Source organism: Electrona antarctica (assembly GCF_951216825.1).
Source record: "Electrona antarctica genome assembly, chromosome: 21".
NCBI lineage: Eukaryota > Metazoa > Chordata > Actinopteri > Myctophiformes > Myctophidae > Electrona > Electrona antarctica.
Window position 1 is genome coordinate 38,019,450 of NC_136802.1, and position 16,077 is coordinate 38,035,526.

Genomic DNA, 16,077 nt, shown 5'->3' on the forward strand with positions numbered 1-16,077 from the left:
TTGGAGAGGAAGAGGCTCAACAATGGCTAAAAGAGAATCCCAAAACATTTTTCCCTTTCACCATCCCTGCGGGGGTCCATCCATGGAGCATTATCTCCATGCATCTATCTCCCTGCCCCCTTCCTTTCCTCCACCTCCCTGATTCACGTCTTTATCTTGGAAATGGGCAGTGGGCACACTTCACAGCTAGGGTCTCCTCTCCTGGGCTTTGTGTTGTTATAATAAATACGAATTAAATTAAGCTTAACAACTTTCACTCAATCACGCTGACATTGGGCATTATAGGCGAAATGTGTCAAACAAAAAAATAAAATAATCTGCAAGCCTAAAATGCAATCTTGATATGTCGTGGTAAGCTTGCAAGTTGGTTATTTTACATAGCCTAACCGTTGCATGACAAAGTAAATGGGGTTTAAATTTAATAATAATCAGTTGAGAAATGACACCATTAACACAATCTTTACACGGCCGGCACTGAGGGATAGGTAATGTTCTGTCGAGGAAAACCTTATCGTCACAAACTCCATACCCATTTTCTGTTGGTTTCTATCCAAACTAGTTAGGCCTATAACTATGAAAAACAAAAACACACGAACAGTAAGATTTGGATCACATAGGGTCTGGGTCCCTGGAATAGATAACCTAAATTAGCGTTTGGTTTCTACAATATCAGCGTAATGGGGTAGGCTATACATAATCAATTTAATAATAATTTTCTTTCAAAAACGTTTAAGGCTTAGAATGACAATTTGATTTATGATGTAGCCTATGCATAATAGCGCTATTTGTGCTATGCACACTCACTGGAGAACTCTTATGTAAACAAGTCTTAGTGCTTTTTCTGGCTTTATCCTCTTCAGATTTTATATTGACCTGCACTTTCCTTGAACTGTCTCTCGATCTGTACCCATTCTGAAAACTGTTAATACAATCAACCAACCAATCATTCCCTTGTTCTGCCAGAAGATGGTGCCAGATCATCTTTGACTTCATCATCTCATGAATTGGTTGTCAACTGTGAATTTGGATGTTAATAATTAACTTGCTGTTAAAATAAGTTATGATGAGAATGAAAGGGGCACCCATTTCAAACGAAGTCCGAACACCTAACCATCTATAACATAATGACTAAACTGAACCATCTCGAAACTGACCCCTAAACTGGGGATACATGATGGGGGTACACATCTTGACAACACCATAATTAGACCATTCATCAGACTAATTCATCTCATGCATGTAAATGTGATAAGCGTCAGTTATATTCATAACCTGCTAGTGAACTGTGAAGGCAGAACAATTAACCCTGGTCACCATGCAGAATCAGGACAGGAAAACCAAGCTGGACATCATTGGGGGTCCCCCACGAGTTTGTACTTGGCACACTCCTTTCCGCCCCTCCAAATCAAATCTCTTTGCCAAAAATAGCCAGTCAACAAGCTCCATAAGGATGCTAGGGTTCATGAAATATACAGATCAATGATAATGACATGGTAGAATTAAGCTATAACATATAATTGAGATTCTAGATCTGCTATTTTTGGAAAATCAATTTGTGGAGTAAGGGCGTACCAAATGTACTCTTTACAGATCAGTTTTATAGAGGCTTTAAGACAAGTGATACTGAATTTGCAGCTCAACAAAAACACATTCATCCTTGTGTATGACAGAGGACTATTTCACAGTAAATTAAAAATTCTGCAGAATATTGTTAATTCTTATCACATAAAAGGAGTAATAACTATTATCGTCCCTTCCCTAGAGAGGACACCAAGGCATCCCTGTTCAAGTAGAATCACAGCTTATAGCTGTGATTACAGCTTGATAATTGATCATGCTTCAGTAGGAGTTGCTCATGGACAAACACCTCCATGTTTGCCACAGACAGAGAATAGATGGGTGTAACACTGCCAGTTGCAGTAATCTTGGTCCAATGTTTTGACTTTATTTTAGCATAAAAATGAATTAAATGAATCACAAAACAAAAATAAAAAAGAGGGGGCTGCAGTATACAGTACACCACAACTAATGAAAATATATCATATAATTTGTATACAGAAATGTCATTATGTCCTGAATATCAGATGTTTTACAAACTTATTTTAAATACTGTACATTTCATGAAATAAGGCATAAGAGGAAATTAAAAGTTCTCTCAATGTCAAATTATTATTAATGAAGAACCAGGCATTTTTATGCATCAGCATTTTTAACAATTAAAACGTACTAAACTCCAAACTCAGCAGCTCTGACTGAAAACTTAAACTATAGTAAAAATAAGTAGAAAGATCATACAGCTTCTTCCTCCTTGATGTCCACACATCCAATGACTCCAAGCTGCTCATCGGAGCCTGTAAGAGAGTAGAACAAATTGAATGGCAAAGATAAGTGCCCCGCTGTTTATAAACCAACACGCAGTTTGGGCTTGTTTTTACAGGCTGCTGCTCTGTTGGGGTGCATACTTAGTTTAGACTAGTCATTGGTTAGACATGGGTTAAGGTTAGGTTTAGGTGTGCTGCCCCGTGGGAGGTTAGGTTTAGGGTGAGGGTTTGAGATAGGTTGTAGTTGTAGTTGTAGTTGCTGTCGGGGGCTCTCGCTGATCAGCCTGCGTCAGGGCCCAGTGACATCTAGTTACGCCCCTGGGTTTGGGCCTTAGCCATTCAGAATACAAATATACAATAATGGGCACAAGGCAATGGAGATAATGGAGACATGGCCAGAATTACGAGCACCTACATCATATGTCAAACTCAAGGCCCGGGGGCCAAATCAGGCCCGTGAATGAATTATCTCTGGCTCACGGGATGATATTTTATTACTATTAGAACTGGCCCGCTGGAAGTTACCACCATAGTACTACTACAAGTCTCAAAATGCACTGCGAGTACATTGGCGTATATCAAGGGCCCGCGAGTGCAAGTCTGCATCTTCACTATTCATCAGCAGCTACCCCTCTCCCCAAACATGGCTAAACAAAAGGTGTACTCTGAAAACAGGGGGTTTCAAGCCAGGTGGGAGGCAGAGTACATGTTCATGTTTCAGTTGAATGGACTCAGGAAAAGTTGCAGATAGAACCATAAGAAATTAATGCAACTGACTTGATTTACGTTCTCATTTTACTATATGCAAGCAGTGTGAGGATCATAGAGGAGAGCTTTAATAATGCATTTTCAATTTCCAATGAATGCAGTTTGATTTTTGCATTTGTCTTGCTATATTAGATTTTTTTAAGGAAAATTACATTTTTGCTGTTTGCAACAGATGTTTGCAAACAACTTAATTCATTTAATGATTAATGCAATGATGGGCTTTGTTAGGTCCAGGTCCAATATGTGCAATCATTTCAATGCGTTTAAAATAAACATTGAACCAGTCCGACCCCCGACTTAGAAAATTGTTCTTTTTAAGTCCTTTACAAAACAAGTCGTCAGAGATTAGAATCCAGGATCAAATTCTCTCCTCCCGTGCTCGGCTCGCCCTGTTCGCGTATGACTGCTGTCTTTGATCCGGTCGAAACACCGGAGCTCCGCTGCCTGGAGCACAACCTCGACCTCAACGTTTGATAGTTACTATAAAATAGTGGAAATAGTGGGGCAGAGTGCCGTGTTTGCTTCCGTTGTTACAATACTGTCCCGTTGTGGGTGGGTGTGTGTGTACACACGGACGGTGACGGTAACAAACACCACACACAAAGCTCCCCAGCGGCTCATGCTGCCCACAGAGAACGACAGGAAAATGATTACATGCTGGATAGAATCTGACGGCTTGTTTGTAAATGACACGTTCAGTTTTAGGGGTAAATGTGCCCTGAAGTTGCGAAATATGTATATTCTTTTTACACCTGTGACAGCTACTTACTTTAAATTTTTGTTTTCGGAAGTCGCATTGTTGATGCAGTCAGCTTTCTGTGGTTGTTTCAGAAAACAATGATATGCAAGCTCGACTCCACCCCTCCCCGCACCATGCCCCCGTAATACAAATAAATATATATGAAACAATATAAATATGAATTAGAAATGATTACGTCACCCCGCACCCCTCGTACAGGGTGATGCAATATGTAATGAGTGGCGCCTATCCAGAAACCGGGAGTACACCAAAATAGCTACAAAAAACAGTCCACAATCCACAAGCCTATGAGCAAATTGCATCATATCATTGCTCCCTATCACAAGTGACAGATTTATACTTATTTAGACCCAAAAAAGAGACTAGACATTTGCCGGGGACCCAAACTATTGAAAATAGCTGATCTAAAGGCTCGCAACACAGTGCCTTATTTATATTTATGGAAATAAATATACAGTACATTTATGTTGAAACACACACCACCAATAACTCACATTTAGGGTAAATTTTGTACCCAAGCCCAGATAGCACTAATGTTTACATACGTTATGGTCATAATATCTATGACTTATTAACTCATTAACATCAATCCAACACACAGACCAACATTGACACACACACACACACACACACACACACACACACACACACACACACACACACACACACACACACACACACACACACACACACACACACACACACACACAGAATGATACTTACGGAGGTTCTGGAGGTCTTCAGGTTCCTCCCGTTTAATAGAGATGGTCCTGGATGGGTCACAGCTGTAAGGCGTCTCTCCAGTGTGAATTATGTGGTGCGTTTTGAGATCCCGCTTTAGAGCAAACCTTTCCCCACACTGGTCACAGCTGTAGGGCATTTTGCTGGAGTGTATTCTCTTGTGCTGGTTGAGGATAGACTTTTGAGAGAAGGTTTTGTCACACTGGTCACAGCTGAATGCCCTCACTCTAGTGTGAGTTACCTGGTGTAGTCTGAGGTGTTCCGATCTGCGGAACGTTTTCCCACATGTGTCACAGTAGTAGGGGTTTTCTCCGGTGTGAATTCTCTGATGCACTTTGAGAGCATACGCTGTAGTGAATTTTGTCCCACACTGGACACAGCAATAAGGCTTCTCTCCAGTGTGAACTCTGTGGTGTTTCTTGAGAGCACCGATTTGACTGAACCTTGACCCACAAAGGTCACAACAGTAAGGCTTCTCTCCTGTGTGAATTCTTTGGTGAACTTTTAGCCCAGTGTAGGTATGGAAGCTTTTCCCACACTGGTCACAGCAGCAAGGCCTCTCTCCAGTGTGAAATCTCTGGTGTATTTTGATATCAGACGCTGTTCTGAATGTTTTCCAACACGTGACACAGGAGTAAGGCTTCTCTCCAGTGTGAGTTCTCTTGTGTTGTTGGAGACCACGCCTGTCATTGAACCCTTTTCCACATTGGTCGCAGCTGTAACGTTTCTCTCCAGTGTGAATTTTCTTATGTGTATTGAGGTGAGTCTGTTGTCTGAAGCTTTTACCACATTGGTCGCAACGGAAAGGCTTTTCTCCCGTGTGCATTCTCTGGTGTGCTGTGAGAGTAGACTTTTGTGTAAACCTTTTACCACATTGGTGACAGCTGTAAGGTTTCTCACTGGTGTGCATTCGCTGGTGTAATTGGAGATGATGGGATCTATTGAAGCTTTTCCCACATTGGTCACAGTAGTAAGGCCTTTCTCCACTATGAATTCTCTGGTGTGTTTTTAATAGACCATTTACAGCAAACCTTTTCCCACACTGGTCACAGCAGTAAGGCTTCTCTCCAGTATGGCAAAGCGCATGTCTTTTCAAATGTGCAGTCTGAGTAAAACACTTACCACATAATTCACAGCTGAATGGCTTCTCTCCAGCATGAATTTGTTTGTGTGTTAACAGGCTAGATTGCATAGTGAAGATTTTGCCACATTGTTCACAGGAGTAAGGTTTCTGATTTGTGTGAATTCGCTGGTGTACTTTGAGAAAATAATACGAAGTGAAGCTTTGTCCACACTGGTCACAGCAGAACCCCTTTGTTTTAATGGAGGACAGGCCAGGAGAGGCATCTGAAATAAAAAAACAACAAAAATAAAAGAGCCATACCAGATTTATATATTAATCAGCCTTTAACACATTCAGACCGTACGACCTGTGGAAACGTCATAGCTAATCCAACCGATGGATTGCGTCTTTTTCATGGATATAAAAAATATTCAGATTTCTTCTTTTTTTGGGGGGGGGGGGGGGGGGGTTGGCCTATTCTTCTGCAATGTACTACTTGCTTTTGCATGCGCGCTGCCGTTCACTTCCCTGTTTACCGCTCAGAAAGAAAGGCTCGCTGCACATAATCTAGGGAGCTCTCCGTGGTTTTGACCAGATGGCTATACTTCTGTCTTCATTTCTGACTTCAACATGCCTCTCGCCCGGAACATTAACGCTTCTAGAGAGACTTTATCGTAATCATAGTAAGGTAAGCAAGCAACATTATGCATCCCGGTTTTTGTACGGAACGGAAGGGGGGGGGGCTTTCAGAATAAAAGCTGCCATATCTGCCCGGCACCCTGAGCTCCTATTTTGAAAGAAATCCCGGTGCCGATTGTGTTAAATTCAGAGACTTCATTACAACAAAAGTGACTGGAACAAACTTCATCATATTCGGTCAATAACATCTTTTCAACCGTTTAAAACTTTGCTGTCCTCTCACTTTGAGAGTTCCTGTTCATGCTTTCACTAACTATCAGTAGGCCTATCGTACAGTAACAGATCTACGCATCGTTTCATGTATGTGCTTTGTGTATTGTGCTTTTCAAACAAGCCCAAATTGGTTAAATCAATTAATTACCAGCTGCATTATTATTATCTGTGGGTCTGCAGCTGATGTTATGCCACTTTTTAGCTGCGCTCCGCTGTTATGCTCAAATCAGAACTGCTCGACTAGCCATGCTGTGCAGACGATGGGATGTTATGGGTTGTTGCCAGTGGTGGCAACTGTCGTGACAGAAATAAGCTAAGCAGCCTCCAAAAATTGCATTACATGGGGGTACAGTAGCCAATGCATGTCAAACTGGGCATCCTTCAAATTAAAATGATGAGAATCACTGCTAGAGCCCTGCCATCATGCATATTCAAGGGCTTTTGGCACTCAGAGTGTACACATAGGCCCTCATTTATCAACCGTGCGTACGGCAAAATATGGGTGTACGCCGAAATTACCGCAATTCGGCATTTACGATTTGCGCCAAAGCATGAATTTGAACTTGAGCCAGGACAAAAATCACGTCTGGTCAGGAGCTGTCGTACGCTTTGTCCTCACGTGTTTTTCTGTCGTAGAACAGCGGAGCAGCATTGTCTGAACTGCTGACACGCTGTCACAGGCATCTAAACATATGTGACTAGATTTGATCGAAGGACTGCCATTGGATTTTTTTGAATTTTCGTTTTTTCATGTCATATGAAAGCAGGGAATCATAGCTTCAAATTGACATATTGGTTGTTCAGTTTGACCCACCTGTTTTGGAGATATGGCTTATAGAAAAATGTCTTGCAGGAGTAGTGGAAAAAAGACCAAGCAGAGAAAATGGACTTCTAAGCTTTAGTTCAGTGATCTGTGACTTTAGGGGGCGCTGTTTTCCCTTCATTCCTCCATTAGTCAACCAGCAGTGTTGCCATGTCTGCTTATTATAATTAGTTGGCCTTGTTTCTAAAGAAAAATAATGCATAGGCCTACTGTACCAATTTTATAATAATTTATAACTTGTTAATAAAAATGTATTTGACAAAAATAAAGTGTAGTTGATTATTTGGGCTTGTTTTTAAAGTGTAGTTGATTATGGACACATCATTAAAAAAACAGTAACCAACAGACAACAGGACAGTTTGCTCTCAAACCCTCCCAGCACAAATTGTGCCCTCTTGGCTCTTCTCTTAATCTGTTTCATTAGCCTGTTATTATTATTATTCATCTGCAGACCCCCATCTGTAAATAATTTATGCCAGACACAAGATTTGTGTTTGTATGCATGTAGATCGGCTATTTTCGCTGATTTTGGGCTTGTTTTCATATACCGGGTTGCTTATTTCTCTCGCAGAAACTGGCAACACCGCAATGATAGCCGTTAGCTACATTTAGCTAATATATTGATATCAATCGTGTAGCTAAAACAAGTACATTATCGTGCTATATTACATATCGATGCGATCTGCGTTATTATGACCTTAATTTTCATGGCAGGTACATTCCAAAGCAACTAATAATAACCACGTTATGGTGACATAATGTTACAATGTTTACAATACATTCATTCGAGTCTTCTTCTTCTACTATTAAAAATAGGAAGCCATTTCCGCATTTTCCATTGTTGTGGTCAGCAGTGCCCCCAGCTGGAACATTAGCATGAATTAGCTTTAGGCGGACCAAAATGAACACACTTTTTACAACATATCGTTGTTAATACTTCTTTCTGTGCTATTTCTGTTAGCCAGTTAGTAAAAGACTAGTATTATCTTCCAAAACGATTGTGTACAAAAAGGCGGATTTTAGCGGAATTTGCATACTTTAGCAGGAAAGCTGTGTGTGTAGTTAGCATTGGTTAACCCAATGGTTATAACATTAGACATAGTGACATGTTTAAGCATTTATTTCATATTTATATGTCGATATCAGCTCTGACATTTATTTCAGACCTGCTCTAACATGACATGAATAATAATATAGCTTCAGATTATTTTAGACAGAAAAATAAAAAAGGACAAAATAAATAGTTTTTCAGCTGTCCTCGACAGTTGCCACCCCCGCGATGGCAGTCTCTATATCGCGTGTGGTCACATATGTTTTCACTCCTAAAATGTTAATATAATACTATGTATATACATGTAAGAAAAAGAAAAAGAGAGATTTCCAACTTTACAAGTAATTAAAATCGCGCAATTAAAAACAATATAACATGTTTACAATGTATTAGTTTGTGCTTAATCAAACAGTGCTTTACTGGCCTTGTTATGCGAGCGCACTTGTGAGATGATTTGGGAGCACATCGCATGCGGCATGAGCGTGACAGATCACTGTGATATTATTTTAAAAAAAAAGGCACATGGACTGCACGCCTTTATTTCCAAGTGACAATGACAATCATACAGCTTGCCTATTTGCAATTGTAGCAGGCTATAGGCGTAAGGGGCTTAATCATTCACCATTTAAATAAGCGCTTTGACAGTTCAGATAAAAGCGAGATCATTTTCGGGGATCGGGAGGACGGGGCCGCGGCGTGTGTCGCCAGCCCAGCACATAACAGCACACATGCAAACCTTCATCCATATGTTTATGATTCGTTCATCAATGATCAAATCACTCCATAAACGTTGATTATGACTGCCTTGACGACATGGTAGCCTATCTCTCATGCAGGCATCACTCACCCACAGGACTTATCACAGCAGTGCGCAGTCTCACTGATCGCCTTCGCCGTGCACTGCGCACGAATGGGTAAAATTATTATAGGCCTACAAACGTATTCCATTCATGGCGATGCGATGTGTCATGTAGCCTTGAGGTGCGTGCATGCGTGCGTGGACATGAAAGAAAGGCAAGCGAGGTGAGAGGGAAACAGACAGGGTATGAGGCCTACAGCTTTATTTAATTCATGCAGGTGTTCGTTCTTTATTTATTGAAGATACAACACACCAGTTAGTTGGGCTTGCAAGTTGCGCGTGCGTGCGTCTGTGTGTGTGTGTGTGTGTGTGTGTGTGTGTATGAGAGAGGGGGGTGAGGCGGGCAGCAAGTTTTTCCTGTATCCATGGTTTCCAGGTCGTATTGCAGTTGTTCATGTCGCAAAAACGAGGGCGAGGCTTGATTTCACAGGGCGTGCCAGATTGATTTCAGCCGTCACATTTATTACTGCTAGGAATGAAATTAGGAAGGATCAGCTGTCTGCGATCACTTTATAAATGCCGACCCGACGTGGGTGTACTACGAATCCTACACTCGAATTTGGGGCAGAATTTACACTCAATTGATAAATGAGGGCCATAGAGTGTACAATTGGAACCAAATGGACCATAACGGGTCCATTTGTACTCTCAGAGTTAAGTTGAACTTGATTTTTATAAATAAGTTAAATAAATTGAGCTCCCACATATAAATGGCACTAAATGGGGGTCAGTAGCCTATGCATGTCAAACTGGGCATCCTTCAAATTAAAAGATGAGAATCTCTGCCATATCTTTTCAAATGGGGTCTTGCCCTGAAAATGAATTTATTCATTCACAATTTATTTATTCACTCTCAAGAGGAGTGTACCACTGGTTGAGAACCTGTTCTACATCTAATCTAAGCTTAATTAATGAATGGAAAATAGCCCTTGAGGAAAATTAATTGGGGAACCCTGCCTTATAAGATTACCTCAACACGTGCCTTATTATATTCTTGTCAAATGGAAAAATGTGACGTTTTGTCCTGAGACTGTTGTGTTGAACATTTAGGCTTGTATGAATTGAATGAAAAACATTGCATCGTTTATTTCAACGATGCAATTTTTATAGTAATCAAGTCGATTATAGCAGTGCGTGACTGCCCCGAGGGCGAGGCTATATTCATAGAATTAACAGACGAGATGACACTCGTCTTTCTGCTGCTATGCCCTTGTCTCCCAGTCAATAAAGTAATCGTTCATTGTACTGCATGTGTTCATTTTAGGTTTGTTCTTGACTCGTTTCGGACACTATAAGATACTTATGAAATGCATAAGATCACTGAGATCCACAACCATATCAGACGTGTGCGTGTTATTTTGAGGGGAGCAGAACAACATGGCATGCCAGGCACAGAGGGACAATCTGGGTGAAACATGACATTACAATAGGGAAAGGGGCCATGTTGGGGCGATAGACTGTAATAGCAGTCTATGATATTAAATAAATGTTACAGTCGTCATCTCGACCAATAATGCGACTGCATGTGCATGGCCACGTTAAAATCAAACTGTAAAACAGAGTACCCCGTTTTTTTGGGGGAAAGTAAACCGGGGTTTAAAATGTTGGAAACCGCCCAACCTTACTACATACCCAATAGACTTACATGTTTACAGTGAACATAAAACAGTACAATACCTATTCTGTGTAACTTGACCACTGGTCTCAACATGGCGGACTGCATCACTGCTACAACTCTGTTCTTCACACACTGATGGAAAACTGGAGGATGGGTGTTGTTAGTCCTGGGGCCAAATGTACCATGAATAGCTCCGGATCTAGAAACAAAATAATTAAATAAAAACAGCCCTGAATCAATTCATCCGTCATTACAATCATGTGTAAAACTAAAAACCTGGTTGATAGTGGTGACCGAAAACAGTTTTGAGTCCTCCTCACTAGCCAAATTCCAGGGGCAGAGGCACCCCGTTTAAATTATTTTGGGGGTCACAAACTGAAAAGGTTGAGAACCACTGAGCTAAGCTACTGAAGCAACATATTTAACAGCTCTATTATACAGGCCAATGAGAAATACAGCATCTATTCTACAGTAATAGGCTATACAACATGACATGTAGCGAGTGAGTGAGGAATTGGAATGTGGCCGTCAGTCCAGCCGACTCGATTCCTCCAGACTGGCATTAGCCATTATTTGCAACTCTAGATATTTTTATAATGGGATGAATCTAGAGTTGCAATACCCTCCATTGACTCCCCACTCATCCAAATTGCTTTTGCGATCTGCTTGTATTAAACGACGTTAAACTCACCTTGTCGAAGTCACTGAACGACCATGCGTACAACCCGTTTCAAATTTGCACATAATGCAGGAGGCAGCAGCGTGACCCGTTAACAAAAACGAGTGTTTCCAAACTCCAACACTTAGGAAAAGAATCACCTGCACAGAATATCTTGACAGAAAGTAGCTCATAACATGTGGATTTTTATGAAACAAACGCTTAGTCTGTTAGATTGAAAGAGGATAATTCAAGCTTTCCCTACAGCTGCAATGTTAGTGAGTTTAACATTGTTTAATACAAGCATATTGCAAAAGCAATTTGGATGAATGGGGAGTCAATGGAGGGTATTGCAACTCTAGATTCATCCCATTATAATAATATCTAGAGTTGAACATTGCAGCTGGCATATAATCCTCTCCTCATCGCCGGAGGCAGGAGGATGCAACTGAGGATGCTATTATTAAATTAAATGTCTAAAATACACATTAACATGAATCCAACGAATATGAAAGTCTAATCTGCAACACAACGTTATACAATATGCTTACATTTTCTCTTTTAGTCTTGCTATTAAAGGGGTCCAGTCCATGTGGCTTAAAAAACGTTGAAATCCCTCTCCTGTCATCAGATTCATAACAGCTCACATATCTATCTCCCTCTCTTTTGAGTTTTGACGTGTGTGTGTGTGTGTGTGTGTGTGTGTGTGTGTGTGTGTGGACCTCACGAACACGTGCCTCAGCATGGTTGTATGCATAGATATATATCTATGGTTGTATGTAGCAGGAGCGGTAGCCATGGTTCACACGAGCGTCATGGCGCAACTGCCTCCTGTTTTACGCGATCGCTACATTTACAGTCCAAACGTGTGTATAAACATTCCGATTTAAAATATAAAGTACTCGCCACATGTGCCACGGGTGTTAGAAATTTGCTGGTACAGCGATTAGCATTGCTGCATCCCGCGTTGTTTAATAACAAGCATTTTTATCCGAGCTGTTTTTTTACCATAGGCTTTCAACTACGCGCCCCTATCGGTCGGGAGGAGTGTGGCACTCGGTGTGTTCGATATAGGCACGCTGACCGCACTGCCAATACAGACTAATAGGCGAGTGCGCTCCCGGTGTGCAACATTGTATTTCCCAAACGAACCCCGTTTGAGAAAAGTAGCCGGGGCGCTCGGATAAAAATGCTTTTTATTAAACAACACGGGATGCAGCAATGCTAATTGCTGTACCAGCACATTTCTAACACCCGTGGCACATGTGGCGAGTAATCGGAATGTTTATATATATGTTTGGACTGTAAATGTAGCGATTGAGTAAAACAGGCTGCAGTTGCGCCATGACTGTCATGATAATCATCATGACAGTCATGTTTCAGGGCTACAGGAGCGGGTGCGTGTAAGAGCGCGTGCGACACAATACGCCCAAACATAAACATAAACAAACAACCATAATAACTGTAAATTGTACAACCACCATACACCTATCAACAACCATGTACAAGAATGCACAAAACTCATTCAGAAGGTAAACATACCGCTACACTTTTCTTGGCTGCAGCAAACAAACTCCTTCCGCTTCAGGTCGTGTAACCACTAACGGTGCACCCCTTGCAACATACGCTATAAAAGCAGTTCCGTGCACTTCTTCTTCTTCTTCTTCTTCTTCTTCTTCTTGTGGTTTCCGGCAGACTGGATGCCTTCTGGCACATTGCTGCCCTCCGCAGGTTGGGATTATTCTGGGTTCCTGCCATGCAATGGCAGGAACAGTGCTGTTGACCATGTTGTTACATGGTCCATATAACATGTGTACACCAACAGACAATGCCAATATGCTATATTAATATTAGAACGTTTTAAAGACAGATTAATTATTGACGACAATGCAACCAAGTTGTGCAGGGTGCAACGTCACTGAAAACGTTCATAATAGCAAATTAGCAATTACAATAATTTAAGTGCTGAAATCGTGAAATGGAGGATGTAAGAACACACTTTTGTTGCATTAGAGCAGGGTAAGTTTTGCGCCAAGGTCTTGTGTTTATATTCCTCTTACATAGGCTGTAGGCTATGTTATTGTCGCAGCAACAACACACGTTGGTCGGTCTGATAGAGGGGGCCTTCCTGAGCGAGGGGGCTTCTGACGGCGTCGCTTACTCGCTTCCCCTCTGTCGGAGGAGGAAGCGACGTGCAGCCGTCGGGAACCCCCCCAAGCCGACTGACCCCCCCCCCCCCTTGCTGCTAGTATCAGGCTGCTACAGAAACTCTCAGACGAGAAGACCAAAAACACTAGCGGGGGTTCCTGTGTTGCGTTATATTTTTCGACAGAAGCAACAGTTGTACCTATAGTCTCGTACCGGGCCCTGCAAGCTTCGGGCCCTGGCGTTTAAGCTCCACCTAGTTCCATTGTTAGTCCGGCTCTGACTGCGCCCCTCCCCCTCATACAACACAAGTGTTGTGTCTGACCATGTGACTCCCATTGGAAATGCATTGGGGCAAGCTGTGTCACACCCTTTGTATACAGCAAGCACAGAGCAATCTGCAGCGACCGTGTGAGTGAGGCCTTACTCTGTTAGACTGGAAGCAGGAGGGAGACATCACAAGCTCCCAGGTAGAAGGATACCTGAATGTGGCATGGGGGACGCACATGCAGGTCTTCACAGATGGGTCTAAGGACCCAGCAGGTCTTCACAGATGGGTCTAAGGACCCAGATAGCCAAAGGGCAGGGTGTGGAATCTACCTGGTGGGGCTTCAAGTCCAGCAAGGCTTGCGAGTCACAGACGGAGCATCTGTTTTTGCCACAGAGCTAATGGCAATCATTTGGGCACACTGGTGGATTGAACAAGTTAAACCAAGCAAAGTTATAATCTGCTCTGACTCAGCTGCCGCCCTGATGGCCTTGAGGAGTGGGACATCTAGAGCCAGAGCCGACCTGGTGAACGAGGCCATGATAAGCATGTATAGGATACAGAAAGTGGGGGTTGATATAGGTTTCCTTTGGGTCCCAGGGCATGCAGGGGTAGAGGGGAACGAAATAGCTGATAAATTGGCCAGAATGTCACTCAAGAGGCAGCACATAGATGTGGGCATCCTGCGGGGCAAACCTGAGTTTTACTGTGCCATAAAGGAGGGGCTTGAGAATCAGTGGCAAGAGGAGTGGAATAATGAAGAGAGAGGGAGGCTGTATTTCTCAGCGCAGGCATCTGTCAAAAGGAGGAGCGTGTGTACGGGAGGTGACAGAAGAGACTCTGTCAAACTGACTCGGCTAAGACTTGGGCACTGTGGGCTAGCCAGTTGCCTGAGAATAGTGGGAAAACACCCGGACGGCCTGTGTGAATGTGGAAGAGCAGAGACTGTTGTCCACGCCCTATTTGAGTGTGAGAGATACAGGGCAGAAAGAGCTCAGCTATGTGAGGAACTAGCCAATATCGGGATACCCTCTGTGGAGTACAAGACCCTGTTCAGCCGGGGAAAGGAGCATCATGCTGTGGAGAGGAGTGTCCTGGCCTTCCTCCACAATACAGACCTCTATAAGAGGATATAGAGCACTGAGCGGAGTATCATCCTGAACGGTGGAGGGCAGTAATACACGAAAGCGTCTACACTGCCGGAAATCCCAACAGAAGAAGAAGAAGAAGAAGAAGATCAGAATGAACTAGCGTTTGTTCTCGTCACCTGTCAACTGAATGCGAGCGTCACTTGCCACCACCCATGCGTGCAAACCAACTTTACAAGGTATGTTACAAAAAGGCTTAAACAGTGCAGGTTATGTTTAAATGTGTTTTATTCAGAGTGTAGAGATTTACTGGTGTTACTGTGATTTTAGAAACGTGGTGCTGTGCTGTTATGTACAGACTACACATGGATCCAGAGCACACTATTAGCAGAACAGAGGTATGAGTCTCACACTAATTAGTAGGGGGCATTATCGTCGGGAACGTTACGCGGTGGAAACAAGCATGACATTAGGTACAGATGTCCCTTGGGTCAAACTAAAACATCCCAGAAGGGGTGCCCAAAAAAATCTTAAACAGGAAGTGAGTTATTAACAAAATTCAAAATGGCCGTCTAAACTGTTGACAGTTGACTCAAAAGACACCAAAACAATCTCCAAAAAACATAAAATTTGGTACACACGTCCCTTGGGTCATCCTAAGACATCCTAGAAGAGGTGTCCAAAAACATCTTAAACAGGAAGTGAATTATTGACAAAATTGAAAATCGCCGCCTACAGTGTTGGTAATTGACTGAAAAGCCTATATAATCTCATAGAAGTATACAATTTGGCACATATGTCCCTTGGGTTATCCTAATACGTCCAAGAAGGGGTGCCCAAAAAAATCTTAAACAGGAAGTGTTGCCACGGAAACGGTTGACAGCGTGATGTCAGGCCATGACGTCACGTCACTCTATATAGTATGGCGAGCAGAGCAGTAGAGCAGAATTAGTATATCATTAAGACTATAATAAAGGAGGTATCTAGAGATAGGCTTTAGAC

At 42.3% G+C, this 16,077-nt stretch overlaps 1 protein-coding gene across 1 annotated transcript; it reads right to left on the reverse strand.

The window, feature by feature from the left end:
- Nucleotides 1-1,923: 1,923 nt before the first annotated feature.
- On the reverse strand, nucleotides 1,924-13,203 carry LOC306914058 (uncharacterized protein). The gene is made up of 4 exons (XM_079490943.1): nucleotides 13,117-13,203; nucleotides 10,976-11,115; nucleotides 4,573-5,937; nucleotides 1,924-2,351 (listed from the first exon to the last, which is right to left on the reverse strand). Exons 2-4 carry the CDS (start codon nucleotides 11,019-11,021, stop codon nucleotides 2,290-2,292), a joined length of 1,473 nt encoding a protein of 490 aa, XP_079347069.1. The 5' UTR covers nucleotides 11,022-11,115; nucleotides 13,117-13,203; the 3' UTR covers nucleotides 1,924-2,289.
- Nucleotides 13,204-16,077: the final 2,874 nt, after the last annotated feature.

Excerpts from the sequence above, each read along its gene's own strand:
- LOC306914058 (XM_079490943.1), bottom strand. The coding sequence starts at position 11,021 with ATGCAGTCCGCCATGTTGAGACCAGTGGTCAAGTTACACAGAATAG. Across the intron at positions 5,938-10,975 it reads GGTCAAGTTACACAGAATAG|ATGCCTCTCCTGGCCTGTCC; the intron begins GTATTGTACTGT and ends TTTTTATTTCAG. Across the intron at positions 2,352-4,572 it reads TGAAGACCTCCAGAACCTCC|GCTCCGATGAGCAGCTTGGA; the intron begins GTAAGTATCATT and ends ACTCTCTTACAG.